General features: G+C 63.7%; 3 protein-coding genes and 1 long non-coding RNA gene across 7 annotated transcripts; 3 read left to right on the forward strand and 1 right to left on the reverse strand.

Annotated features, from left to right (window-relative positions):
* The first annotated feature begins 1,115 nt into the window (after nt 1-1,115).
* MFRP (membrane frizzled-related protein) lies at nt 1,116-7,063 on the forward strand. 3 transcript variants are annotated; one of them, XM_019488449.2, is made up of 14 exons: nt 1,116-1,458; nt 1,646-1,766; nt 2,112-2,240; nt 2,549-2,683; nt 2,815-3,043; nt 3,442-3,572; nt 3,793-3,918; nt 4,140-4,216; nt 4,485-4,633; nt 4,719-4,849; nt 5,726-5,860; nt 5,999-6,123; nt 6,210-6,418; nt 6,554-6,619. In XM_019488449.2, exons 1-14 carry the CDS (start codon nt 1,405-1,407, stop codon nt 6,555-6,557), a joined length of 1,755 nt encoding a protein of 584 aa, XP_019343994.2. In that variant the 5' UTR covers nt 1,116-1,404; the 3' UTR covers nt 6,558-6,619. The 3 variants fall into 3 exon arrangements, with proteins under 3 accessions (XP_019343994.2, XP_014462528.2, XP_019343996.2); XM_014607042.3 differs by having other exon boundaries at nt 6,210-7,063; XM_019488451.2 differs by lacking the exon at nt 6,210-6,418 and having other exon boundaries at nt 6,554-7,063.
* A 1,814-nt stretch (nt 7,064-8,877) lies between these two features.
* C1QTNF5 (C1q and TNF related 5) lies at nt 8,878-12,713 on the forward strand. Its single transcript, XM_019488452.2, has 3 exons — nt 8,878-9,080; nt 10,455-10,685; nt 11,525-12,713. The coding sequence occupies exons 2-3, from the start codon at nt 10,478-10,480 to the stop codon at nt 12,040-12,042; spliced, it is 726 nt and encodes a 241-aa protein (XP_019343997.1). The 5' UTR covers nt 8,878-9,080; nt 10,455-10,477; the 3' UTR covers nt 12,043-12,713.
* An 804-nt stretch (nt 12,714-13,517) lies between these two features.
* LOC132246421 (uncharacterized) lies at nt 13,518-16,017 on the forward strand. 2 transcript variants are annotated; one of them, XR_009457671.1, is made up of 3 exons: nt 13,518-13,768; nt 13,905-14,063; nt 15,333-16,017. It is a non-coding gene; the product is annotated as an uncharacterized LOC132246421 (long non-coding RNA). The 2 variants fall into 2 exon arrangements; XR_009457672.1 differs by lacking the exon at nt 13,905-14,063 and having other exon boundaries at nt 14,395-16,017.
* On the reverse strand, nt 15,381-19,047 carry RNF26 (ring finger protein 26). The gene is made up of 2 exons (XM_006258145.4): nt 18,706-19,047; nt 15,381-18,245 (listed from the first exon to the last, which is right to left on the reverse strand). Exons 1-2 carry the CDS (start codon nt 18,882-18,884, stop codon nt 16,757-16,759), a joined length of 1,668 nt encoding a protein of 555 aa, XP_006258207.3. The 5' UTR covers nt 18,885-19,047; the 3' UTR covers nt 15,381-16,756.
* Nucleotides 19,048-26,761: the final 7,714 nt, after the last annotated feature.

Genomic DNA, 26,761 nt, shown 5'->3' on the forward strand with positions numbered 1-26,761 from the left:
AGCTCCAAGCAGTGCAGAGAGCCAGGCCTGGGGGGTCTGGTGCACAACGAGCCCGCAGTGGTGCTCCTCCCATGGCCACCTCCCTGCTTCAGGGCTGGAGCTGCCCCCCATGTGGGGGTCAGGAGGGACCATGCTCAGGATCCTGGTGGTGCGGTCTGTGCGGGAAGCAGCTGGTTGCTGTTGGCCTGAGGTTACCAGCTCCCACCGCCCATGAGGGCAGGAGCAGCAGAGCATCAGCCCCACCGGGCAGCTGTCTTCAGCTCCGCAACCGGGCTGGGCAGAGAGGCGCCCTGAGAGGGGCACCCTGGGCCCTGGCTGGGGTGCCAAAGCCATCCTCTACAATCTCCCCCACCCCCCAAATACCTGGCACGCCCAGAGCACTAAGCCCCTCTCCCCCACAGGCCCCAGCAGCTCCACGCTCACCCCAAAGCTCCCAACAAAAGGCTTTTCTCCCCTGCTTAGTAACGGAGCAGGGAGCCGGGTGCTCGGGGAGCAGGAATGCGGCTGCCTGGCTGGGCTCTGGCTCCGGGCACTGCGGGAACAGGATGGGGGGAGGGAGGGAGGGGCATTGTGACCCCCACACATGGGCACACACTGCCCAGGGCCTGCCAAGGGGCAGCATCGGGCCAGGGGCATGCACTAAATAAGCACTGGTGCAAGCCTGGGGCAGGCTGAGACTGGAAGGGGCCTGGAAAGAGGCAGGGAAAGGGGGAGCTGGGACTCTCCCCCAGAACAGGCAGCCACAGCACCCAGAGCTGCCCCGTCCAGCCCGCACTTGTCTTGGGGCCTCTCAGCAGCCAGGTGGGAGTAGGACCCAAAAGCTACACAGGGCACAGCCATGGTCACCAGAGTCCCCCGCCCCAGCTTCACCGTGAGCTCGGCAGGGAGAGCAGCCCCGAGGCACGGCGGGGTCGAGACCTGCTGGGGAAGGCACCGCACGCTGGGCAGCTGTCCCCGAGCCCCACGATGCAGCCACCTCTGGAGAGGAGCCGCTCGCCAGCCCGCAGCCTCCCCAGGCAGCCCCCTCTGCACCCCAGCTGCCGGGGCCAGCAGCGCGGAGCTGTGCCTTTAAGCCTCCAGTTTGCAGCGCCAGGGCGCCTGACCTCAGCATCCTCAGCTGAGTTGGATTAAGGACTGGGGGTGGGTGCTTGGAGAGTCTCACTCCCCTCATCCCCCAGAGCCTAGCACAGCCCTGCTTTGGCTCCTGTGCCTTGCCGCCCGCCAAACCGTGCCCGTTTACATCCCGGTGGAAGTGGACGTCTGGGGGGTCCTGTGCAGCTGTGCTGATGGCGAAGGGATTGTGGGAAGGCGCCTGGGGCTGGCAGGGGCAGGCAGTGGTGCCAGGCGGAAAAGCCCCCAGGGTGGGATTCTAGCCGGACCTGCCGGAGTTGCCCACCCGCTGCCATGAAGGATTTCACGGAGATCACGCTGTGTGCCGACGCACTGGAGCAGAGCAAGGTACGAGCACCCCCTGCCTCCGCTTGCCCCACGGCCATTCCCTTCAGTGCTGACCCCTGCTCCCCAGCACGGTGCCACTGGCAGGGGTTGATGCCCCAGAAAGGCCCCGCTGGTTGCAGCTCAGGAGCCACCAATCGCCCCGGGCATAGTGTGTCCCCGACTGCAGCCCCCACTCCTTGCCTTGCAGACAGAGTTTTGCAATCCTGCCTTTGAACCTGAGAGCGAGGGGGCCGGGGCCATGCCCCCTGCCCGGCACCGGACAGAGGCCAAGAATGGGAGCATCACGGGAGCCGCCTGGAACGGCCTCGGTACCGTCTGCTGGGGGCTGCGGCACCCCGGGGTGCCCTGCTGAACAAAGGGCAGTGCGGTGGGGGGTGGGGGAGGCAGAGAAGCAGGGGACCCTGAGCCTGCCCCTGCCTGTTGAGGAGGTCTTCTCTGTGTCACAAGCCAGACCAGTCTGTAGGCCCTCCATGGAGGAGCTCACACTTCATGGGCACAGTGAACCATTGGCCCTGCCAGCGGCTGTGCCCCTGTGCCCCCAGCCCCAGGCATCCTTTGCTCATAAGCCAGGGCCCAGCTTGGACCCACTGGCATTGTGGGGGAGACCCCCCCAGCAATGCTCCTGTGACGGGCTGCGTGCACGGCTCCCGCAGGCCGGCAGGGCTGGCGCCCGACGGGGGAGATGCTGCGCCCCGACTGCAGGTTCTCGGGGCTCTGCGTGGTGCTGCTGAGCGTCCTCCTGCTGCTGCTCCTCACCCTGCTCCTCGGCCTCATCCTCTCCCGTGAGTACCTAGGAGCAGGGAGCCCAGCCTTGTTGGGCCACCCTCCACAGCTCCTACCCTGGGAGGGTGATGCCAGGGCAGTGGGGCTTTGGGCTGCGGTAGCATCTTCCCTGTCCCTCTGCACCCTAGCTGAAGCTGGGGCTGGCACCTTGGCTGCCTTGAGCCAGGAAGACTAAGGAGGGGAAGGGAAGGGAGGGGGGTCCCTTGGCCTTGGGCACCTGCAGGATGCTGCACACAAGTCCCAGGGAGCAGACCTGCACTCTGGGTGCCCCCAGGCTTGACCCCTCCTTGCCATCCTGCCAGCACAGAGCTGACGTCCCCCGACCCAGGCAGCTCTCCCTCCCTGGCTCCCCCTGCCAGCAGCACCACGGCACCTGCCCCCCAGAGCTCCCTGGCCCCCCAGGAACAGAGCAAGCTGCCCACAGCTGGCACGCCAGAGCCCGGTGAGTCTGGGTGGCACAGCCCCGTCCCCATGCCCAGCCGCCCTGGGGTCTGGAGAGGCAGCACCTCTGGGAGGTGAGCATCCCCGCAGGGTCTCTGCCCTGAACCCCCCATGCATCCCCTCTGCCCACAGCCTGCGGTGGGACCCTGCGAGGCCGCGAGGGCTCCTTCAGCTCCCCCAACTACCCGGCGCCCTACCCCCCCAACGCCCTGTGCGTGTGGCACATCTGGGTGCCCCCCGAGCTGGCCGTGCAGCTGAAGGTGGAGGCGCTCAGCGTGGAGGGAACCGCCACCTGCCTCTTCGACCACCTGGAGCTCTACGAGGAGCCCGACGATGAGGGCACGGGGACCGGTGCAGTCAGGTGGGGCCGGGTGGGGAAAGCCCCATCCCCTCTCTCGGCCAGCCCTATTCTGGGGGGACATGGTGCCCGTCGTCTCCTTGTCCCCCCAGCAGCCCTGGCTCCGGGCAGACGCTGCTCAGAAGGGGCAGGGGCTAGAGCAGCTGTGGGTCGGGATTGAGGGGCACCAGCCAAGGGAGGCTGCAGCGCTGGTCTGGGATGGAGGGGCCCAGCCTGGCACGAGGGAGACACCTGTCCCACACCTGCTGCCAGCACTCTGGCCCACTGTGCCATGAGCAGGGCCTCCGGTGTTGGTTGGGGAGGGAGCATCCCTGCATTCGCCCACCCACAGGTACCCCCTTGATGGCATGGAGGGGGTGGTCACGCGTGGCACCACCTGGGCTCACGCGCCCCCTCCACAGGTTCTGCGGCAGTGTGGCGCCCCCCACGCTCAACACCAATACCAGCCGGCTCCGTGTCACCTTCGTGTCGGACGGCAGCGTGGGCGCCCGGGGCTTCAGCGCCCGCTACCGTGCCATTGCGCCCAACGAGAGTGAGTGCTAGGCTCACCCCGCGCCGGGGTCTTGGGGGAGCAGCCTGGAGGGGCACAGCAGGGTTGGGGAGGAGCAGGGGCTTGGGGCGAGGATGCTGGTGCTGGCTGCAGGCAGAGACCCGCTGGCCAACGGTCATCAGTGTATCCAGGGCCCGTTGCCCTGCCCAGCTAGGCTCTGGTAGAGCCGTGCATCCTCAGGCTCTGTCTGCCCATCTCCTAGGGAGCTGCGCCTGGGACGAGTTCCTGTGCGACGCCGGGCGCTGCCTGCCCCTGGCCTCCGTCTGCGACAGCTTCCACGACTGCACAGACCACAGAGACGAAGCCAACTGCAGCCACAAGCCCCCAGGTGCGGGTGGGCCGGGCAGGGCTGGTGGCACCTGGGCTAGGGACAGGTGAAGCTGGGGAGGTCAGGGGAGGTGGCCAAACCCGCTGCCTCCCGGGGTCATGGCTCTTGGGATGCTGCATGTGTGGGTGCTGCCTGGATGCCCGTGCCTGGCCTGGGCCCTGGCAGAAAGGGTGAAGGGTGCATGGCTTATCCTGCCCCACGGCTTGTCTGTGTCCTTCCAGAGTGCGGCGGGGCGCTGACCAGCCTGGAGGGGCAGATCTCCACCCCCAACCACCCCCGGCCCTACCCGCACCAGCAGGTGAGTGCAGAGCCTGGGGTGAGCAGGGAGGCCAAGCCACGGTGCCCAGGCAGGGTGCTCAGCTCACATCCCAGGAAACCACCTCCATGAGGCAGGGGTCAGCACCTGCCTGGAGAGGGGAGCGGGGCAGAGAGCATCTCCACCCAGCCCCCCTGAGCTCCTGGGAATGGGGGGGGGGGGGGGGCTTGTGCCTGGCCAGCAACTCCCCCAGAGGTGGGCAGTGCCCACGGCACCTCCCCAGCAGGTGCACCCCCCCAATCTCTTGCAGCTGTGCCTGTGGCAGATCTCGGTGCCCAAGGGCCACCTCATCACCTTGCACTTCCGCAACTTCAGCCTGGAGGCGCAGGATGGCTGTTCCTTCGACTTCGTGGAGGTGCACGATGGTGCAGGCACCAGCGCCCGCAACCTGCTGGGCAGGTAGGGCCCTTCCCCGCCTCTGCTTCCCGGGGTCTCCTCCATGCCCCCCGCCTGCCCGCCGCTCCCACTGCCCGTGTCCCGGCAGGTTCTGCGGCTCCCGACTGCCGCCCACCCTGACCTCGACGCGCCACGTCATGACTGTCCTGTTCGTGGCCGATGACGGGGTGGCCGACGACGGGTTCTTCGCCACCTACCAGGCCTGGAACGCCACGGAGCGTAGGAGCCGGGTCTTGGGGGGCTGGGGGCACCCACTGCCCGGGCACGGGGGGCTGGGGCAGCTGGGCCTTCTGAGCCCCTTGCTGTGCCACCTTAGGCCCCGCTGTCTCCCCGCCCCAGGATGCCAGGCAGCGTGGTGGCATGGTTAGCTCCCTGGGCTGAGACATTGCAGTTTAGTTCCTGGCTCTACTTCAGGCCTGTGGGGTGAGCTTGGGGGTCCCCCCCCAAAACTGCCTTGTGCCTCAGTTTCCCCAGCTGCGATCCCAGGGGAGAGGAGGAAGCCTGGTGTCTCCCGCTGCCGACTTGGAGCTGCAGGCCTGTCCATGGGGAGTCACGCCAGCCCACGCATCCCCAGCTCTGGCCTGGCTCTGGTATCTCCTGCCCCCCGACCCTGCTGGAGCCAGTGCCTCCTCCTGGGCTCCTGCCCAGTTTGAGCTGAGGCTGGGGGGGGGCCGGGGGGCTATTCTGTAGCCAGAGCTGCACCCTCCCGCCTGCCCTGTGCGTGGTGCCTGGGGCAGCAGGGGGTGGATGGAGGAGCCGGGAACAAGCCCCAGGTCCCCGGAGCAGCCGGATGCTGTCCTGAGCTCCCTGCACTTTCCCACGCTCCCCCTTCCCCCCTCCCCGTGGGAACGGGTCTCCTTGCAGGGCCCCACTCCCATGCCTCAGCCTGACGCCAGGTCCTGCCATAATGACCCCTCAGCCCCAGCCTGCCCGTCCCCCTCGGGACTGGGAACGGCGCCACAGCAGCTCTGCAGTGCCCCGAAAGCACCAGACTCCCTCGGGTCCGTGGCACCCCCCGTCCCAAGGGCCTGTGAGCACAGAGGGGCCAGGTGTGGGGAGCCTTCACCGCATCCCTTCTCCCCTCACCCCCTGCAGGGACGTGCAGCCCCTGGGAGTTCCCCTGCGCGAACGGGGAGTGCCAGGCGCCCGAGGCGGTGTGTGACGGCTGGCACGACTGTCCTGATGGCAGTGACGAGCTCAACTGCACCAGCACGCTCCCCCCGCCCGTCGGTGAGTGCCTTGTGCCCAGTGCATGTGACCCATCAGCCCAGGGGCTGGGGCAACAGAGTGAGCGTGGCAGGTCTCAGCAGGGCGGTGCACCCGTGCACCTGGACCTGCCCCCCGTTGACAGTGCCCCTGCACCACCAGAGTCCTGTGAGCTGATCCAGGTGGAGATGTGCCTGGGGCTGAGCTACAATGCCACGGCCTTCCCCAACATCTGGCTGAACATCCCCGACCAGCAAGGCGCCGCCGACGTGCTGCAGGGCTACAAGGTGAGCTGGGCACCAGGGCTGGGCAGGGGGGCACAGGCCTGGCCCTGCCCTGCCCAGCTGCATCTCCTGGCCCCTCTCTCCTGCAGAGCCTGGCAGGGCTGTCCTGCTACCAGCCCCTGCGCCTGCTGGTCTGCGGGCTCTTCGTGCCCCAGTGTACGCCCGACGGGGGGGTCCTGCGGCCCTGCCGCCCCGTGTGCCTGGCAGCCGAGCAGCGCTGCCAACCGGCCCTTGACCTCTTAGGCATTGCCTGGCCCATCAACTGCAGCATCCTGCCAGACACCAGCCACCCCGGGGAGTGCGTCCAGCCATAAGCCCCCCCATACAGCCCCCCTGCAGCAGGGCAGGAGCTCCCACCTGGGCTCCTGGGGGGTAGAGACCCCAGCCCAGCAGCAGGGAGGTGTATCATGGCTGTTTCCTCCCATGGGCCCAGGTAAAGTCCATCTGGTTCCAACCCCAGCTTTCCCACAGCCCATGTGTCCAGCCATGATGATCCTCCTGTGCCTCAGTTTCCCCCTCTGTAAAGCAGAGGTGAAGGTAGGCCTCTGGGCCAAGGTGGGAGGATGAAGTCACGGCAGCTGGTGAGGGTCCCTGGTCAAAGCCTCATAGGGAATGGCCCCCGCCCAGCCCTATGCCCTGCTCCACCTCCCTGGGGCAGCCGAGGGCAGGGGGCTGGGCCAGTACATGCCCCTCCATGGGGCAGCCTAAGGCATTGGGGGCCTAGGGGCTTTGGCTCCCCAGTGTCTTTCCTTGCCCGTTTTATGGGTGCTTCTCTCCAGAGCTGCCTGCGTGCCAGGAAACTTACTGCAGCAGGTTGAGGGTTAATCCTGAATGCAGGGCACATCCTGGGCCCGTGACTGGCTGCAGCTGTCTCCTTCACCCAAGATGTCTCGTGCCTTGGGTAATAAACAGCGTGAGCAGCTTGCAAACACGCTTGGCCTCACCACTGCCTGGAGCACGCGTGTATGTGAGGGGAGGGGGGGAGCAGCGGCCACCAGCACCCCCACCTCCGAGCTGGGGAAACCAAGGCACAGAGGAGGGAGTGCAGTGTGTAGATAGGGGCACAGTGGGATGAACCCCGAGGTGCCCAAGGCTCCAGGCCCTGGAGCATGGGCATCGCAGGCTGGGGGCAGGGAGTGGGCAAAGACCTGGCTGCTGGCTGGGGGCACAAGATCAGAGCCAAGCTGTGGCTGGCAAGGGCTGGGGAAGCAGCAGGCGCTGCCTTGGCTCCTCCCTGGCCCAGTAGCAGGTCCCCAGGGACCGATGCTCAGCTCCGAGCCCATCTCACACCCTGGCTGGGGAAGGGACAAGAGACTTCCGCTCTGGAGTATGGGAAAGGGCCAAGGCCGGAGCTGCTGAGCCCTGGCGCATCTCCCAGCCATAGGCCATTCAGCCTGGAGGAGCCTCAAAGCCACTGAGCCGTGCCGGCCAAAGGCAACATCCGTCCTCACCTTGGAAAAGAACCATTGAAGGCCTGGATGGGCTGACCCTGGGCTGGGCACCACAACAGCTGGCGCTGCCACTGGGCCTGCGTGCCTGCTGCAGAGCAGGGAGGAGCCCAGGCCCAGCAAAGCCTTCCCTGAGGAGGGCATGGGGAGAGCAGGGTGGGAGCCATGGGGTGGTGTGTGCACCATGCGTGTGCATTGCCAGGGGATGTGTGTGCAAGCAGGGATATGTTTTCTATTAGCGGGGGTGTGCATGAGCAGGGTGATGCATGTGCTGCCAGTTTATGGAGCATGTGCACAACATTCAAGGGGCCGCGTGTCAGGCTCATGTGTCTGTACCGTGTTGGCGGGTGTGCGGCACAGGGCTGGCAGCCAGGGGCTTGGCTGTGATGTGACGGGAAGTGCAGGGAGTGCTCCAGGGGCGGGTGGTGGGTGTTGGCTGTGAATGGTGTGTGTGTGTACTGTGGAGGGAAGGGGAGGGCCTGCTTGGTGCTGGTGAGTGCATCCTGAGTGTATAAGGGAGGGGGGTAGTGTTTACAGGCAATGTGTGTGTGGGTGTGCTGCTAGCATGTGTGTATGAGTGAGTGTGCAAATTGCTAGACAGTTGTGGGCATAGGGGGGTGTACTGCTACTGTGTACCGTGTATGCTAGTGAGCGTACATGAGCCTGCATGGGTGTGCACTGCTAGCATGCAGTGCGTGTGCCAGTACCTGGCATCGACCGTGCGTGGCATTAAAGGCATGTGCATGCAGCCCAGCAGGTGTGAGCACGTTTTGAAGGAGCCGAGGCCCTGGCCGCAGCCCCAGCCAGCCCTGCTCCCCGCGGAGGCCATCCGGCCGCTCGCCCCCGCCCTGTGCAGCGCTCACGTTCCCAGCCCTGTCGCTGCTTCCAAAGAGGCAACCACAAGAATGAGGCGCTGCGGTTCCCCTTGCCAGGCCTGGCTCCATGTAGCACGGAGGCTGCTGTGCTTCCCGTGGGGGCGGGGGTGATGCTCACGGCCTCGTCGATCCCCCGCTGCACCCAGCTTGGCCCGGTGCGTTGTCTTCTGCCCTGGCCGCGTCTGGGCATCGTCTGGGAGAGCTGTGGAAGGACGATGCCTTGGGAAAAGGGGTCTTTTCAAGTCCTGGCTCCCTGCGGCCCCTGTCCCAGGGTCTTAATGTCCATCTGTCTGTCTGCCTCCGCCTCCCGCTGCCTATGCTGACACCCTAGGAGCCTTCCCCAGGCCTTGTAGCTCTTGGCTCCCAAATTCCCCAGTTTCCTCTGGAGCTGGGAGGAGAGCTGGGAGGAGAGGGTGAGGGGGGCCGGGGGGGAAGGCAGCTTTCCCAGGGCTTTCGTCACAGCTGAAGTGGTCAGGAAGAGCTCCAGGACCATCTGAGCCAGAAGGGAGCGAGGAGTCCGGCAGCACGGGAGCTGGGAGACGCGGGGAGTGCAGCCAGTGGGGACACCACGGAGGGCAGCTCCTGGCTGGGGAGAGCGGGACCTGCCAGGGAGCCACTCAGCCACGGCACAGTCCAGGCAGGTTTATTTTCCTTCCTTTTCCTCTATTGCAGGAGTGGGGGCTTCCCCTCTGCCCTGAATGCAGGGGCTCCATGGTCCAAGGGACCCCAGTTAGCTGGGAGCCAGTCAGGGGGAGAGGGCTGCGTGGGGCAGTGTGGGAAAGCAGGGATGCAGGGAGGCTAGGGGGGATGCTGGCCCTGCCCACCCACCCACGCCCTGGCAGAAGCGGGGTGGGATGAGTGCCAGCCCTGCAGGACAGCTGCCCCAGGCTTGGCAGTGTGCTTGCTGTGGGCATGACACGCCAGCCCTGACGTGACTGCTCCTGGGCCTGCACACCTGGCCGGCAGCCGTGCGTGTGTGTGGGTTGAGCCAGCGAGGACGGAGGCCCCCCAGGGACAGGAAACAAGGGCAGGTCCCAGGGCCCATGCCAGCATCCTCGCACGCAGAGTGCGCACACACACACACACACACACCCATGCATGCACGCGCACACACAGCCTATCACAGAGCTCACAACCCAACACACAGATCCCACCCCATAGGCACACACCCAGAGCAAACTACCCCCTACCCGACACACGCCCACAGCTCACAACTTGCGCAGACCCCTTGCAGTTCACACCTTACCCCCCTGGCATCACTCAGTGTACCACACACATCCCTCCCAGTACACAGAACTCACCATTTGCACCCACCCACACATGCACTCCTCCAAATCCCATACCCTCCACCCTTCCATAGCCCCCTGCCCCTCCCACGGCCTGGCAGGGGTGCCGGGGCCTTGCACACCCCGCCCTGCGTGCCAGGCGAGTGCCGGCCGGCGGTGGGCCCCAGCGAGCGCATGCAGCAGGAATGTGCTGGAGCTGCTGGAAGGCGTCACCACATTCCAGACGCCTCGCGACAGCTCCTGCGGATGCTGGGCCGGCCGGGCAGCCGGGGCCAAACAGGGCCTGGCCTGGACCAGTCTGGCCTCCCCGGACACTGGGCTGGACTAGCCCCCACCCTCCCAGCATCCCCCTTCTGGCTGCCGGGGCAGCAGGGAGAAGGGAGGAGGAGGAGGGGCAGGGATGCGGGGCCGTGGGGTTCTCCAGCCCCACCCCCAGCAGCCACAATCTGGGTCTCCTCCCGGGCAGCAGGATCCTGGGAGGGTGGAGAGAGCTGCTCCAGCCCCGCAGCACCCCACAGTGCCCGCCTCGGCTCTGCCCCACCGCCATCAGCCAAGCCAAATAGCCCCGTGGCCAGCCAGGACCATGTCTCCCACAGGCAGTGGGGCACCCCCCCAGCCCAGTTGGACCCCCTGCTGCAGGAACCATGCCACATTGTGCCAGGGGTCCTGGGCCCGGGCACTGCCTCTCCCTCTGCTCCAGACCTCACAGCTCGCTCTGCTTCCAGCCCCCGCACAGCACAGCCTGGCGATGAAGCAACTCCTCGTCCTCCTCGGGATGATCGCTGGCGCCCTCCAGATCGAGGACAACAAGATCCCCAGCCTATGCTCTGGCCAGCCGGGGCTGCCAGGGACACCGGGGGTGCACGGGAGCCAGGGTCTACCTGGCAGGGACGGTCGTGATGGCCGGGACGGAGCAGCTGGGGGGCAGGGAGACAAGGGGGAGATGGGCCCCCCAGGTAAGGAGATGCTGAGCCATTACCCAGGAAGGGGCTGTGGGGGGGACGGGGGGTCTCTGGCACCCTTAGTGCATGCTAGGTGGGTTAACCCTTCGTATGCCAGCAGACACGACTGGGGCAAAGCACCAGGATCTCAGCACACTGCCTCAGTGTGCCACGCTGCCTCGGCTACACAATTTATGGCGCTGGGGGATTGCTGTTAGGCTCTCCCTCTACTTCGCTCCTTTGGCCTTTTGGCTCAGGGTAAGCGAGACTATGGGGCATCTGAACTCCAAGGCCCTCGGGCTTGGGGCCTGCACGTAGGATGCCAGATCTGGGGAGTATCCGAAGTCCCGCAGCGATGGTTCCGGGAGGGAGGAGACTCACCCGGAGGTAGAGCCAGACTTGAACGATTGAGCTCAGCTCAGTCGATTAGGAATCTGGAACTAATTCAGCCTTAAGCCAAAAAAAAAAGAAAAAAGGAGGAGGAGGAAAGGGACATCAGTAGCTACCGAGCTGGGGAGTGAGGGAGCTTCTGAACGGGAGAATGTACTGAGCTTCTGAATGGGAGCATCCTGGACCTTAAATGCTGGAGGCTGCAAAACCCTGGTCAGCCCCTGCTAATTCTCTCATGCTGTGGGGTGACAAGAGACTGGGAAGACAGACCTATGGGGTCTGACCCAGTAAATGGCAATTCCTATGTTCTTAGGAGGTCTGTGCTGCTGCCTGCATGCCCATATCACATCCCTGGGCACACAGGGTGGCAAGCTGGGGTAGGGTTTACAGAGGGTGGGTGACGGGGTGTGGTGGGGTTGGGGGCATCCCAGCTGGTGATGTTCTCCCCTCCATCCTCCCTGCAGGCGTCCCCGGCCCCCGCGGGGACATGGGCAGCTCCGGCCTGAACGGGCTGCCAGGCGAGAAGGGGGCTCCAGGGGAGTGTGCGGTGGCACCCCGCTCGGCCTTCAGCGCCAAGCTGTCGGAGGCGCGTAGCCCGCCCGCGGCTGACCAGCCGGTGCGCTTCGACGAGGTGCTGCTCAACGAGCAGGGCCACTACGACCCGGCCACGGGCAAGTTCACGTGCGAGGTGCCTGGGCTGTACTACTTCGCCGTGCACGCCACCGTCTACCGCACCAGCCTGCAGTTCGACCTGGTCAAGAACGGGCGCTCCGTGGCCTCCTTCTTCCAGTTCTACGGGAACTGGCCCAAGCCCACATCGCTGTCCGGGGGCTCCCTGGTGCGCCTGGAGCCCGAGGACGAGGTGTGGGTGCAGGTGGGCGTGGGCGACTACATCGGCTTCTACTCCAGCGTCAAGACGGACAGCACCTTCACCGGCTTCCTCATCTACTCCTACTGGCAGAACTCCGCCGTCTTTGCCTGACGTGGCCCCGCTCGGGCCTGGGAGCCCGGACGCCTGGGTTCTTGGCCCGGCGCCGCCACTGACGCTTCCCCGGAGTGCGGCACGGGGATAGGGAGGCTTCCCTGCCCCAGAGGAGTGGCTGGGAGGGGTCACCAGATTAGCACTGTATAATAGCACCGTGGGGAGGGGGCTGGGGGTCCCCGTGGCCCATAAGAGGTAGTGATGTGGGAGCAGAGGCCTTGATGAGCTGAGCACCGCATCCCTGGGGCTGGGACCCAGGGTGCAGCAGGAAGGGGTCCCTCGCCCCTTGTCTGCCCCTGTACCTGGCCTAGAAGCCACGGGCTGGATGGACCCTGGAGCCCAAATGCCAGGCCCCTCGTAGGGAGCCAGCTCTGCTGTGTCCCTGCTGTGAGCATCACCAAGGGCTTGGAGGTGCCAGAAGCCACAGCTGGGGGGCAGATCCTGCTCCCCAAGGGCTATCACCCTCATGCCACTGAGGCCAGGGCAGGGGCAATGGGTCTAGGTGCCAGCTGGGGCTGTGCAGCACATGCCCTGCATGGCACTAGGGCTGGGACGGGTCCCCCCAGCTGAGCTGGAGGCCCAGGCCATGCTGATGTTCCCTTCCAGCCAAATGTGCTCCCTGCCATGTACCTGCCACCCCAGACCACTCAATAAATGGGCTCTGAGCCGGTCACGTGTCTGCTCCGGGTTGCGTGTCGGGGTGTGACCATGCATTCAGTTTGTGGGCAAACTCCGGGCATGTTTGCGTGATGTCTGTGCCACCTGGCAACATGGGCTCACCGGGGCACACGTGGGCACTTATGTCTGTCAGACCTGCCATGTGTTTAACAGGCATGTTCACGCCTTCCCTCGTGCACGTGTTCGTGCCTTCGGAGCCCCTCTCGGCTCCTGTACGCTCACCAGGGCACGTTAGCCAGCGTGTTCTGGGGGTGGCACCTGTCGTGACACATACACATGCCATGCACCTCCACGCACATGGCAGAGCCTGGGCACGTGGCTGTTCTTTGCGTGCCCCAACAGCGCAGCCCGGGGCCCTCGGGGTCGCTGCACCGGGAAATCCAGCGACGAAACGACGGGGCCTGTCCAGGGTCCATCTGCACGCGAGGGGGCACATTTACTGCCCCGGCCAAGGTGCCTCTGAGCCCAGCAATCTCCCGGGGAGCTGCCACCCCCCTAGCCCCCAGAGCTCACAGCTTGGCACCAGCACCCCCCAGCCAGCATCTGGGGTAGACCCGCGATGGAGGCGGCTGCAAACACGGGCTCTCCCGCACCTTGCTTCTCCCCTTTGGAGGGGCTGGGGCAGGATGCACGGGGAGGAGGCAGCAGCGGGTGGCAGCAGTGCTCCGCGGCGCGAGGGGCAGCGGGGACCGGCCGGGCGGTGCACGGGGCTCCGTGCCCGGCAGAGGGCAGCCGGCTCCCGCCGCTGAGCCCGGCTGCGGGGCGGGTCTGCAGGCTCCGGCCGCCTCCCCCGGGCTCCCGCCCCGCCCCGAGCCCCGGTGCAAGCACAGCCGCGTGCACGGGCCGCGCCGGGCAGTGCTGGCGGCCGGGAGGGCTCCGGGCTGGGCTCGGCAGGGAGCTTCACAGCCCTGGGGCAGCCCCGCCGGTGGAGGAGGGCACCTGGGCAGACCCTTGTGGGGGGCAGGGGTCTCACCCCGATGCCAGGAGAGCAGCTGGTGCACCCCCCGCCCCTGCTGCAGCACCTGGCCTGCACTCACCTGGCCTCGGGGTAGGTTCCCATCAGCCTGTTTGCCCAGCCCATGCTGCCCTGGCAGGGCAAACACCGTGACCGCTCCCGCGGGTTTCCTAGTGGCTGGGGATGGGGGGGAGGTAAAGTATACTTAACCTCCCGCTTTCTTTTCCAGTGGGAAGCTCTTGGCTTGACGCCCACTTTATGGAAAGGGGAGTCTCCTCCCTAGCTTGCTCCTGCGGCCGCACCGCTGAGCGTCCGAACCCCAAGCTTCTGGGCTTGGGCCTGCCCGTAGGATGCCCCCTAAATGATTTGGAAACATCTGGAGCCCCAGGTAGGGGTGGAGGATGTTTGCCGGTTGTAGGGCCACTTATAGTTCTTGAATGACTCACGGATTGGGAATGGATTTGGCTTGGAACGTGAACATTTTTCCTTAAAAAAAAAAATTAAGGGCACTGCTCATGCACCCGTGACCTCAGCCCGACACCTCCGGCCCTGGAGCAGGTGGGGAGGGAGCCTCAACACCGCCGCCCCTCTGTGTCGTGGCCCAGGCACTAGGAAAGCCCCTTTGATGTGCACGCAGACTGTGGGCTCGTGCCCGTGAGATGAAGCCGAAAGCCCTCCTTAATACAGGGGGGCTACTAAGTGTAGTCAGGTGATTACAGGGGAAACCTAAAGCTGACAGCAGGGACAAAAGCAAAGGACCGAGGTTCAGGAGTGCCCTGAGGGGGGCACCGAGCACAGCACCCGACAGCCCTCCAAGCCAGGAGCCCGCAGGCACGGCGCGCCAAAGCTGCCTGGAGATGCGAGCACTGCCGGGAAAGGAGACTCTTAATTTGCAGGGAGCTCGTGGGAGCAGCGCCGAGCCAGACCCTAGAAGGCAAGAGCTGCTTTAAAATAGCCACAGCAGCAGCACGGGCTGGGGAGGAGGGGGCCGCTCCAGCTTCTGGGGGGTGCCCAAAATAGCCACCGGCATCCCCCACCCGGGGGCAGCTGAGGGTGACCTCGCTCCTGGGATTCTTTACAAGGCAGCTGGGAAGGGGAGGCGGGGGCTGTTCTGCCTCCCCTTGGGAGTGAGATGAGAGGGGCATGGAAGCTTCCCAGCAGTGTGATGCCTAGAGGCACGCCAACTTGGAGGGCAGAATCGCTGGTCCTAAAAGGACTCCCTCCCCAAGGCCCTGCCCTGCTAGAGCAGCTGGGCTCCAGCCTGCAGGAGCAAGATGCAGGCGGCAGCCACGCCCGCTCGGGAACCTTCCTTGAACCGCAGCAGCAAGTCCGGCTCGGGTCCATCGCACCCTGCAGCCGGGACCCAGCCTTGCCTGGCGCGCTCCGTATCTGCAGAGTAAGCGAGCCCAGGCGGCTCCCCTCCCCCAGCCTGCTGCCGGGCTCCATTTGGGGTTAGAACACTTATCAATTTTTTATTAGCTGGATAGGGGAAAAAAAAGTCCCCCTCCCTCCCAGCCCCGCGGGCTCCTGGCTTGCAGTTGAGGCTGGCACTGGTGATGTGCTCAGGCCTGGCACACTGATGCCCCCACTCCAGCTGCTGTTCTAATTCAAGTGCCTATTTGTCGGCCCTCTTGACGCCTGTGCTTCTCCCTCCCAGACCTCCCGGTTCAGACACTATCACATCAAAGAAAAAGGCAAGAGCAAGTCAGGTTAGAATATGTTTCACGTTGGAGGCAGTCGGTAAAGCAGAGCACTGGAAGGGTCCCACTCAGCTGACAACCAAGGCAGACCTGTAACACGCGATGCACAGGCGTGACGGCGCCTTCCTCACGCACGGAGAAGCACGGGCCTCTCGGAGCTGCCCACAGCATCCGGAGCTTGCCCCATCTGACCCGGCTTGGGGGTTGTCTTGGGGTTGCGCAGGCTGTGGGAAGCCACCTTCCAGCGGTGGACTGAGTCACAGCAAGAAGGGGCTGGTTGCACTGGTGCTGCAGAGATGGGGCTGGCTCTGCTGGGAAGGGGGCAGCTGTTGCTCTCGGGGGGTGTCATAAATCGCGTCTTACAAAAATAGAATCCGTGTTGTTCCCCCTCCCTGCACCGCTTCCCCTCCACAGAAATCATCAGCGGTGCGAGGAGCCTGGAATGTGCTATAGAGTTGCATCGGAGACCTGCAGAGCAGACATGCCAGCGCGGCCACGGAAATCCTGGTAACCCTGCCACAGGTCAGACTGGGAAGAGCTTGTGTTTTCCACTGCCAGGGAGGGAGGCATCCGGTGATGTGGGGAAGAACTATCTCAGACTATTTTTCTCCTGGTTTTGAATAGGGATGGGAAGAAGCCAGGCCCCCACCCCCTTCCCCACTAGAGTGTCAGGGTCCAAAAATGAGAAGCTGCTTTCTGAAAGCAGGTCTCGGCCCCCACGGGACACGTCCCCGCAACATGTCTCTGGTGGCAGGGAACACAAGCCAGGTGGGATCAAGGCTTGAAAAATGCATTTGTGGCTGATGGGGGCCTGAGTGGGGCAGCTCCGGAGTGAAACTGTTTCACTGTCCTGCTGTGGGCTCCAGGCCATCCACTCCCCTGGGAGGCCAAGGCAAGAATTAGAAGGACATGCTCTGCCCTCACCAGTATAGAGGGGGGACCCCGAGGTTTTCAGGGGCATAGCCTGCTAAAAAATCCCTCCCAGAGCAGGGTGCAAGCACCTGGTGCTGGCTGGATCCCCAGACCCAACCCTGTCCTACCAGTTGGCTTTCCCCCCAGGCCCTGCCTTCACCTTTTCTCCCCTCTCAGCCACTGGAGCATGTTTCAAGCCTTGCTTCAGACACGTCGCGTGACCTGCAATCGAGGTAACAGTCATGAGCAAGGCGAAGCCTCGTGACCCAGACGGGCAGCTGTGCTTTCTGGTGACAGCAAGAAGCAAGTACAAGACATGAGCGAATGGAAGCTTCTGACAGTCTCTTCGCTCTTTGACCCTTTCATCAGTTCTTTGGAAAACTCAAGGCAGCATCGGGAGCGTGGCGCCGAGCTGGAGGCAGAAGCTGCCCCGGCAGAGGGGGGCCCGGCGTGGTCCAGCACGTGCGGCTCACAGGTACACGTCAAGCGTGTGCAGGATCATCTGGCGGCAGAGCGGGCAGTTGCGCTGGTAGACGGCCTGCTGCAGCAAGATCTCGGTGCACTCCTGGCACAGGCAGAGGTGGCGGCAGGGCAGCAGCAGGACCGTCTTGGTCTGGTCCTGGCAGATGACGCACTTCTTGCGCTCCTCCTGCTCCTTCAGGAGCAGCCAGGGGTCCTCCCCATCCTCCACCGTTGCCGCATTCAGTTGTTCCTTCCCCGAGGCTCTTCCCCGCGACGTGCTCGGTTCCTCCCCAGGGACCGCAGGGTGCTGCCCTGCCACGGTGCCCTGTGCATCCACGCCATGCTGCTCCACGGGAGCTCTGGCTGGCGGCTGCCGGACCTGACGGGCACCCCCTGTTGCCTGCTGACTGGCTCCTGGTAGCCCCTGCCTGGCAGGAGGGGCTGGCCTGGGGAGGGCTGCAGCTGCCACTTGCCTCCCTTGAGCACCCACTGCTGGGCCCAGCAACCCTGGAGGGACCTGCGGGTTCGCTGCTCGGACTCCTCCGCTCCAGTTGGCCACTTGGAGGCTCCAGTCAGCCAGCCTGCGCCAAGCCTGGGAGCTCATGACCATGCCCAGTGTGAGGAGCACCACCTGGTAGAGGCGGCACATGTCCCGGCGCAGGCGGTGGTAGGAGGGGAAGGTGTTCAGGTAGCCCGAGGCCTGCATCGCCAGCGTCCACACCAGCTCAGGATTGAGGAGCAGGGCGCTGACCGCCAGAATCAGCCCCAGCAAGACAAGGCCGTAGACATTGAGGACGAAGGCGCTGAGCAGGAGCTTGGCGGCAGCCGCCAGCAGCTCGAAGGCCAGCTGACAGGGCGACCACAGGAGGATGGCCACAGCCACGGCGCTGCTGGACACGTGGGCCAAGAAGGCGGCCAGCAGGTCCGTGACGCGCAGGAAGGGGCTGACGATGGAGTCCCAGAGCGCCAGCGCCAGGGCGAACAGGTTCTGGGTGCCGATGAGGCACATGTTGATGACGCTGTTCACCAGGTAGGCCAGGAGGCTCATGGCGATGGCGCACACCTCGCACGCCTGCCGCAGCAGCGCCTGGCCCGAGCCCAGCAGGTGCCACAGCCCGCGGTGCACCGCCTCCCGGCCCCGCAGCACCAGGTGCCCGGCCAGGTGCCCGGCCACCTTGAGGCTCTCCAGGCTGGCGCTGAAGCCCCGCAGCAGCCCGGCCAGGGCCTGCAGGGAGCCCAGCACCAGGCAGCAAGCCACCTCCGCCAGGTAGAGCAGCGAGAAGAGGGCCCCGTCCCAGCACTGCAGCGCCCCGGCCACCAGCGCCTGCGGCAGGCTGCACACGAAGGCCACCAGCCACAGCAGCACCGACACCAGCGTGGACACCAGGAAGAAGTTCACGTCCAGCACGAAGCCCACCACGTGCAGCGCCAGGCCCGCGCCGCGCAGGATCACGAACAGCAGCTCCATGGCAGGACCGGCCGGGACCCTGCAAGGCCTGGGGGCGAGAGCGGGGGTCAGCGAGTGCAGGGAAGGGGGCGCCAGGGGCCCCCGGCTGTTCCCTCCATGGGGGGGGCTCCTCCCCCTGCCGGTGGCCCAGGGGGTGGCACTAGGGTCCCAGCTGGAGGGTCCTGGCTCTGAGGGGGGTCCCAGATGGGGGGGGGGGATTATGGAGCAGGTGCAGCTGGGGGGGGGGGGTCATAGTGCATGGGGGGGGTCCCAGATTGGGCAGGGGAGGATTATGGGCCAGGCCCATGGGGGGGGGAGGGGGGGGTCTCCTGGGGCAGCTCCAGGCAGGGGGGATTATGCAGCAGACCCAGCTGAGGGGGGGTCCTAGCTCATGGGGGGTCCCAGATTGGGATGGTGGATCCTGGGCAGGCCCATGGGGGGTCCCGGATTGGGGGGATAATGGGGCAAGCCCAGCTGGGGGGTCACAGCCCATGGGGGGGGGTCCTCACCCTCCGCGCTTGCGGGGGCCCCGGCCCGTCCCCCCCGCGGGGGGGCTCAACCTCCGCCTCTCCCCACCGCCCGCTCCGCTCCGCTGGGCGCCGCCATCTTGCGGGGGCGGGGCGAAGGCGCAGCCTATGGGAAGCGCGGGCCCGCCTCCGCCGCTCTCGGATTGGTCGGTTTGAAGCATGCACGCGTCCCGGGGGCGGGACCGGCGGGGCTCAGACTCCTGGGATTGGCTAGTGGGGAAGGGTGTAGCCCCGCCCCCCCCTCGGGGGCCTTTAAAGGGGCAGCTGCGCGTGGGGGTCGCATGTGGGCCTGGATGCCCACGTGTCTGGGCATGGTGGGCATGCATCCCCATTATGAAACGCCACATGTTTCTTTCTGGTTAAAAATAAAATTGAAGCTTTGCTGAGATGCTCCGGGCCTCGGGCTGGATTATTCCAGCAAAAACCCCTAGCAATACAGGGGGGCGGATTAAACCCAGTCTGCAGGGCTGTGAAATGGGTGCATGGTGACCAGGAGCAGCAAACGGACAGCCGAATTGCAGGACGAAGGGTAGCTTGACGGATGGAGACCGTGGAAACGGAAGGAGGGTGGTTAACGCCCGTGGGATGACGAGTTTAGGAGGGATCCGGTAGATGGTAACGAGCCACGAAGTTAACGACTCCCGGACTAGAAACGCTGCTGCCCACCAGGCTGTTGGTTGCAAACCTTGGGGCGGTGTCTACACACGACGCTGCTTGCGCCGTAGCTCGGTACTGCCGTGTGGCACGAAGCGCGCCGCGCCGCTGCTGCGTGGTAATAAGTCACCGACGTCGCCAAAAAGCCGTTCGGAGACACCGCTGCACGGGTGCTGCGCAGTCATTTAGTACTTGCGAATGCATCGCCGAATGACCGCGCAGTCAACGTCTCGTGTAGACGCACCTTGGATGCAGCAGGAACCGAAGGGGGTTGCAAGCGCGCCACTGCCCCCTCCCCCCGCTCACCTCTGCACACGGGCAAAAATAGCCTGAACTCTACCCAAATTGTGATGGGTTTTGCCTTGGCTGTTACTGCACGGGAGAGAGATCTGGGAGTCCCAGCAGACGGTCCGCTGCAAACACCAGCTTGGTGCTCAGCAGCCATAAAAAGGCAGAAAAACGTTAGGGATTATTAGGAAGGGGCTCATAACCAAAGCAGAAATGTCATGATGCCTCTTTAAATCCGTGGGGCGTCCCTACCGGGAAGGCTGTGCCCAGTTTTGGTCCCCACACCTCAAAAATGATAAGAAGAGCGAGAGAAGGGCAGCAACGAGGGTTCGTGGTGTTGAGGGGCCTCCACCGGGCAAGCCCAGGCCTGTTCAGTTTAGAAAAGAGACACTTGAGGGGGCAAGATAAGGGTCTACAAAGTTTGCTAAGGGTAAACTAAGGATTACTAGGGTTCACTAAGGGTTACTCAGATCGGATGAATGGACTGCAAGGCAGGAGTGTTGGGCTCAGTGAGTCATGATCAATAGCGCGATGTCTAGTTGGCAGCCGGCATCGAGTGGAGAGTCCCAGGGGTCAGTCCTGGGGTCGGTTTTGTTCGATGTCTTCATCAGCAACCTGGAAAATGGGATGGATGCACCCTCAGCAAGTTTGCAGATGACACCAAGCTGGGGGAAGGAGTAGATATGCTGGAGGGCAGGGCTAGGATTGAGAGAGACCTAGACAAATTGGAGGATTGGGCCAAAAGGGATCTCATGAGGTTCAATAAGGACAAGTGCAAAGTCCTGCACTTAGAAAGGAAGAATCCCATGCACCGGGACAGGCTGGGGGTGACTGGCTAAGTAGCAGCTCTGCAGAAAAGGACCTGGGGGTGACAGTGGACAATAAACTGAATATGAGCCAGCAGCATGCCTTTGGTGCCAAGAAGGCTAACAGCATCCTGGGCTGCGCTGGTAGGAGCATTGCCAGCAGATCAAGAGCAGTGATTCTTCCCCTCTATTTTGCATAGGTGAGGCCACATCTGGAATCCCGTGTCCAGCTGTGGGACCCCCACTACAGAAAGGATGTGGACACATTGGACAGAGTCTAGTAGAGGGCAACAAAAATGGTTGTGGGGCTGGGGAGAGGCTGAGAGAACTGGGTTTATTTAGTCTGCAGAAGAGAAGACCAAGTGGGACTGAATAGCAGCCTTTAGCTCCCTGCAGGGGGATTGCAAAGAGGATGGAGCTGGACTGTTTTCAGTGGTGGTGGGTGATGGAGGAAGGAGCAACGGGCTCAAGTTGCAGCAAGGGAGGTTTAAGTTGGATATTGGGAAAAACCGCACTAGGAGGGTGATGAAGCACTGGGACAGGCTTCCCGGAGAGGTGGTGCAGTCTCCATCCTGGGAGGTTTTTAAGCCCCAGTTAGACAAAGCCTTGGCTGGGATGATGTAGTTGGGGCTGGTCCTGCTTTGAGCAGGGGTTTGGACTAGATGTGACCTCCTGAGGTCCCTTCCAGCCCTCGTTTTCTATGATTCTAAAATACTAAATGGTGAGGAAAAAGTAGATAGGGAATTATTACTCTCTCTCACCACACAAGAAGTAGCGGTCTGTAACAGGCTATGGCAGGGGTGGGTAAAGTGCGGCCCAGGGGCACTCGCCAGGCCATTCTATCTGGCCCATGGGAACGCTAAAAAAATGAGAAAATTAATATTTACCTGTCATGCAGCCCTCAATGGCTTGCCAAAACTCAGCAAGCGCCCCTTTGCCCAAAATAATTGCCCGCCCCTGAGCTATGGGCTGGCAGCCTGGATCAATTAGCCATCTGGCAACAAGCTGCTTGTGTAAGGGGCCTCAGCTGGCAGGCAATCAGCAATAAGGAGGGGAAGTTTGACTAGATGACCGGATATAAAAGTAGAGGAGAGGAAGTCAGGGTGTGGTACTTAGAGGGTTCCTTGAAGGAAGGCTGTAGGGTGAGTGCTAGCTCTTGCTGGAAGTGTTTATTTTAGAGTTGTTTTATATTTGCAACTGAGCCATCCAGGGTGTTATAGTTTGTGTTTTGGAGCCTAGAGAAGGACTGTTGCTGGGACCAGCTTCAAGAGCTCAAGGACTGATTAGAGCTGGGCTGACTGGCCACCTGCTATGGGGTCACACAATGAAACCAGCAGGTAGTAAGTTCAAAATAAGCAAAAGGAAGTTCTTGTTCACGCAGCGTGTTGTTGAAGCGTGGAGCTCATTGTCACCAAATGTGGTGGAAGCTGATAGTTCAGCCAGCTTTGAAAAAGAGATTGGACATAATATTCTTGGAGGATTGCCTCTATTCTTGGGCATTGGTAGCTAGGGATGAGGGGCACGGCCTCTGAATCAGATTTTCCTTGACCTTAAATGCTGGAGGCTGCAAGTCAGAGAGAAGCAATGGGAAAAACTCTGGTCACAGTCTGTTCACTCTCTTCTGCTGTCTGCCCGTGCAACAGGAGCCTGGGCAAGAGACTTAGTCTGATTCATGAAGTGGTGAGCCTTATGTTATTACTTAAAATCCCCCTAACCACCGCCCCCTCAGCATGCATTTCTGGGGTTGAGTGATTCACCTGAAGAAGCCTAGGCAGACTCCTGCCCAACCTGAAGCTTGTTTTTTTGAGTGGCACAGTGGCTGCCCCCAGGCCTGTGTGCTATGTACAGAGCCCTGAATAAGGGACTGAGTTGAGCTGGGGTTATCAAGCCAAATCCACCTTGGGTTGCCCCAAACCACACATCTCTGCCATTGAGGGGACTCTCCTGAAGCAGCTTAGCAGGGCACTTCCCAAGCCAAAGACTGGGTTCAGAGGCTAGGGATAGAAATTACACGCAAACTGGTAAAAGTGTTCAGATTCCAGTTCAAATCTGTAAGACAACAGAAGTTCAGTCCATATAGCCCATGTCTAAAATGGTTGAAACCAGTTTAAAATAAACCTGGCTGGATGTAGTATCAGACTGAACTGATTTAGGTTAAATCCGTTTCAGACTTCAGCAGCGTGGTCACAGCCCCTTGCTCCACCCCTCTCTTGCCCACCGCGTCCAGGCTGGAGAAGGGACCGATGTGTCTCAGGGCTCCAGGCAGGGGGCTGCTACTTGCCTACCCAGGGGGCAACTCCCTGCAGGCACTGGAGACAAATCCTTACACCAGCCAGTTGTTAGAACTGGCCCCCAACCACCCTCTCTGTGCTGCTGTCAGGGTGGGCAGCCCCAGGGGCTGGCATAGCTGGCAGTGCTCCTGTCCTCCCTGCCAGCACTTGGCAGGATGCCTAGAGTCCAGGGGGGCCGCCAGGGGTCCCTGGGGGGCCAGCAGCCCGCTCTGGGCACAGCAAGCCCCACTGCCCTGGTCCCAGCTCCTTGCTGGTGTTGCTCAACCCAAGCCCAGCCTGGCCACGGCACACCCAGGCTGCCACAGGGTGCTTCGGACCCCTTGTAGCAGCAGATCTAGCACCTGCCCCCACCTCAAGGCTTCCTTCCCTCCATCCTGGCTCCAATTTCTGGCACATGCCCTCCCGGGCTTGCCCCCAGCTCTGCACACGGGCCGCTGTGTCCTGTCCCCTCCCATCCCCTCCACTGCCGGGCTGGAGCTGCTTTGGGCATTTATGGTAATGTTTGGGTTGCTTTCATTTAAAAAAAAAAAAAAAAAAAAAGGCAGCGGTCCCTGCTGCCTGAGCCTGGGTCCCTGAGCAGGAGGCAAGAGACACAGTGTCCTGGGACCCGCTGGCAGCCAGAGCCCCCCTGCCCCTGCATCCTCCCTGCCCTGCATGCTTTTCTGGAGCTGCTGGCTGCTCTTCCCCCACACCCTGCTCTGGGTCCCCTGCACCGACCACCCCATAGAGGATGCAGGGTTCCCCATAAGCATGACCAAGAGGGGCTCATCCAGCCTCACGGGGTGAAGGGAGAAACCTGCCTCCTCACTTGCTCTGTCCCCAGCAGGTCCCACGCTCCCTGCCTGGCCTCCTGCACCTGCCCCCCCACAAGCGTTGTTATTGCAGGTGGTGCCCGGAGGTCCCCCTGCCTGGCCCCAGTGCCGTCCCGGCAGCTGTGCTAACAGCAGCAGTAGCAGGCGTGAAGCCCAGCGCCGGCACTTTGAACACGGCCCCTCACCGGGCCACCCACCCTCCTCTAACTCGATTACAGAAACAAGTGAGCTCCCGGCCCCGGTTTGCGTCAAGGCTTGCCATTCTGGAGAGGCAATTAGCCTTCTCTAACCTCGTTAGGACCCAGTTATGCCCATTTGGATGTGGGCAGCAGAACAGGCCCCCTCCTCCGGCTCCCGCGCTCGGTGGGCACTGTGGGTGGCCGGGATCCCAGGCAGCTGCAGCCAGCGCCGAGCCCAGGGGAATTGGGACCTGCTGGGCAGACTGGGCAGCAGCCAGTTTGAACTGGTGCTGGAGCCTTTCCCGTGCCAAACCCTTGGCCAAGAGTGCGGGGTCCCTGTGAGCGTGGGAAGGGGGAGAAGGACTCCTTCCGTCTCTGGGGTGGGACGGAGCAGCTGCTGAGGGAAGGAGGGACGCCGGTTTCCCAGCGCTGGCTCAGGTCTAGGCGTTTGCACTTGGGCCAGAGCTGTGCCCGGCTCAGGGTGCAGCCGGCAGAGTCGCTGCCACACTCTGTGCCTCAGTTTACCCAGGTGATGAGCAGGACTTTGCATGGCACCTGCAGCAGAGCTGGTCCGGGATTGATGGGAGACTGCAGGGGTCCTTCGGTGGCAGGGCCAGTGGCTGGGCAGGTGGGTCCTCAGCTTGGCAGACATGCAGGTGGGTGTGGGGCAGAGGCAACCACCGCTGCCCAGCCCCCCACATCACTGCCCCCCTTGTCAGCCTGCCAAGCCAAGGGCCTGGCCTTGGCGCTGCATCACTTGGCTCTGAGCTGCCTCTTCCCGGCTCACAGCCTGAGATCATCGCCGTGCTGAGAACTGCGGTTGAATGGACTCCCATGCAGGTGTCTTCCAGGAAACGAGGCACGAGCCAGCAGGGCTAGGGGGGCTAGTGAGCCAGCTCTGCACAAAGCCAGGCTCAAAGGCAGTTCACAAACAGGGCGAGTGCATGGGGTTTCAGAGGCATCCCAGGAGAGGGGTCAGGATTGAGCTGGGGGGCACAGAGGGGCTAGGAGGGCCCGGGCACAGCCGTGGGGACGGCAGTGGAGCCATGGGTCGGGATCCAGGAGCGCTGGATCCGTGCATCCCAGGGGCTGCGGTGCTGGGGCCAGGCGTGCAGCCACGAGGTCTGGGCTGGGAGCCCTGCAGCAGCAGGGTGAGGCGGCTGGAGGGCAGGCCCCGAGGGAGGCAGGGTCCGGGCTGCGTGGGCGTCGGAGGAATGGGAAGCATGAGCATGCACGGAGAGGCAGGGCCCGGAGCCTCGTCCAGGCTGGGGGGAGCACAGGAGGGGAGGCTTGTGCAGAGCCCCCCCACCCCAACCGCCTGTGTGCAGAGGGGCCTCTGTGCGCGGAGCAAGGGGCTGCTCAATGCCAGCTCCCACTCCATCTCCTGGCGGGATCGGGCCCCTAATGAGACCCAGGGACCAAGGCAACCCCAGCCCCTCCAGGAAGAGGCGCTTTCCTTTCCCAGCCTTTGTGCGACTCTCATCTCTGCAATGAGGCGGGAGCTTCCGCGGGGGCTTTCCACCCCATGGAGGGGGAGGGGGTGCATCCTTTCTGGACCCTCTCCAGCAAAGCCCTGGGAAAGCCCTGGCTGGAGCAGGCAGCGCTTGGGAACGCTCACTGCGCAGGCAGGGGGCTGGGGGACGGACGTGCCCCAGTATCTGTGACTCAGTTTCCCTGTCCCACTGTACAAAATGCTCTGAGCCCAGCAAGCCACCCATGTGCTGTTGCTAATGCCCCCCTGCTGCTGCCTGCCAGGTCTGGGGGTGGAGATGGGGAAGCAAGAGACCTGGCACCTGGGGCAAGGTGTAGGGCAATGCCGTGCTCCCGCACTGGCCTCAGGGAAGGGCTCTACACCTCGGCAACATGGAAAGGAGGGCAAGACGCTGCCCAGGGAGCTAAGGCCTGGCAAGGAAGGGACCTGGGGGTCCTGGCCCCTCCAGGAGACAGGCAGGGATGAGTGGAGCTCCCTGCTTTGGCAGCTCCACCCCAGCCAGGGCCAGAGACAAAGAGGCCCCAGCTCCTGCCTGCCACCTGGGCCCAGCCCCTGGCCCAGTGCCCCCTGCCTCGGATTAATGAGCTGATTGAGGCAGGACGGGGCCCGGCTGGAGACAGCTGCTCCCTCCCTCCCCACGGATAATCTGCCTTTGTGCGGGCGGCACGGGGCACAAAGGGGCCTTTGCTGTGCGGGGCTGGGCTGGGCGGCTCGGCGCTCTCCCAAGGAAGAGGCGGGATAAATTTAGCTGCTGGCTTCGCTCCCAGCCCCGGCCCCTTTCCTCTGGGAAACCCACTCTGGCCCCCGCTCTGCACTGCTTCCCCTGCCGGCTGCAGGGCCCCAGGGCAGCAGGTGCCTCCTGCCTGCGGACACGGCGATTCCCCCTCTCCTGCATGCACCGAGGGGCCAGCGCCGGGCAGGGGCAGCTGAGCCTGGCAGCCCCGCGGCAGGCACCTTGCAAGTCTCAGACCGTGGTTTGCATGCAGATGCGCCCATGGACCGAGGAGGCTGCCAGCCTGCCCGTCGGGGACTCGGGCTGATGGAGGGTACCCCAGTTTGCAGCACAGTGGCTTGGGGGTCCAGGCTCCTGGGATCGGTCTGAGGCCCGGGCTCCCATGCTGCCCTCCTCCTGGGAGCGGTAGGGTGACGGCATTGCCCTGCTCCCTGGCACTGGGCTTGGAGATGGGGACACTCCAGCTGCAGGGCGCCATCCTTCAGCCCCTGCCCGATGCCACCGCGCCAGGAGCGGGAGCAGGGCACTTGAGGCATCAACCTGGCCCTGCTCAAAAACCAGCTGCTGTTTTGTTTCTTGCCGGGGCCATTTCCCCCTCCTCTCACATCCTTCCTTCCGCCGGCCAGCACCCGCGCCCCATCTTGATTTTCCAAGACACTGTAAACAAAGGCTATTGTAGCCATGGTTAGTAATCCCCAAATAAAGAATGAGGAGAGCAGCCGGAGAACAGGAGCTGGGCGGTGGGGAGAGCGCAGGGCCTGCACCTCTGCCGGCTGGGGGCTT

Source organism: Alligator mississippiensis, chromosome 16 (genome assembly GCF_030867095.1).
Source record: "Alligator mississippiensis isolate rAllMis1 chromosome 16, rAllMis1, whole genome shotgun sequence".
Taxonomy (NCBI): Eukaryota; Metazoa; Chordata; order Crocodylia; family Alligatoridae; genus Alligator; species Alligator mississippiensis.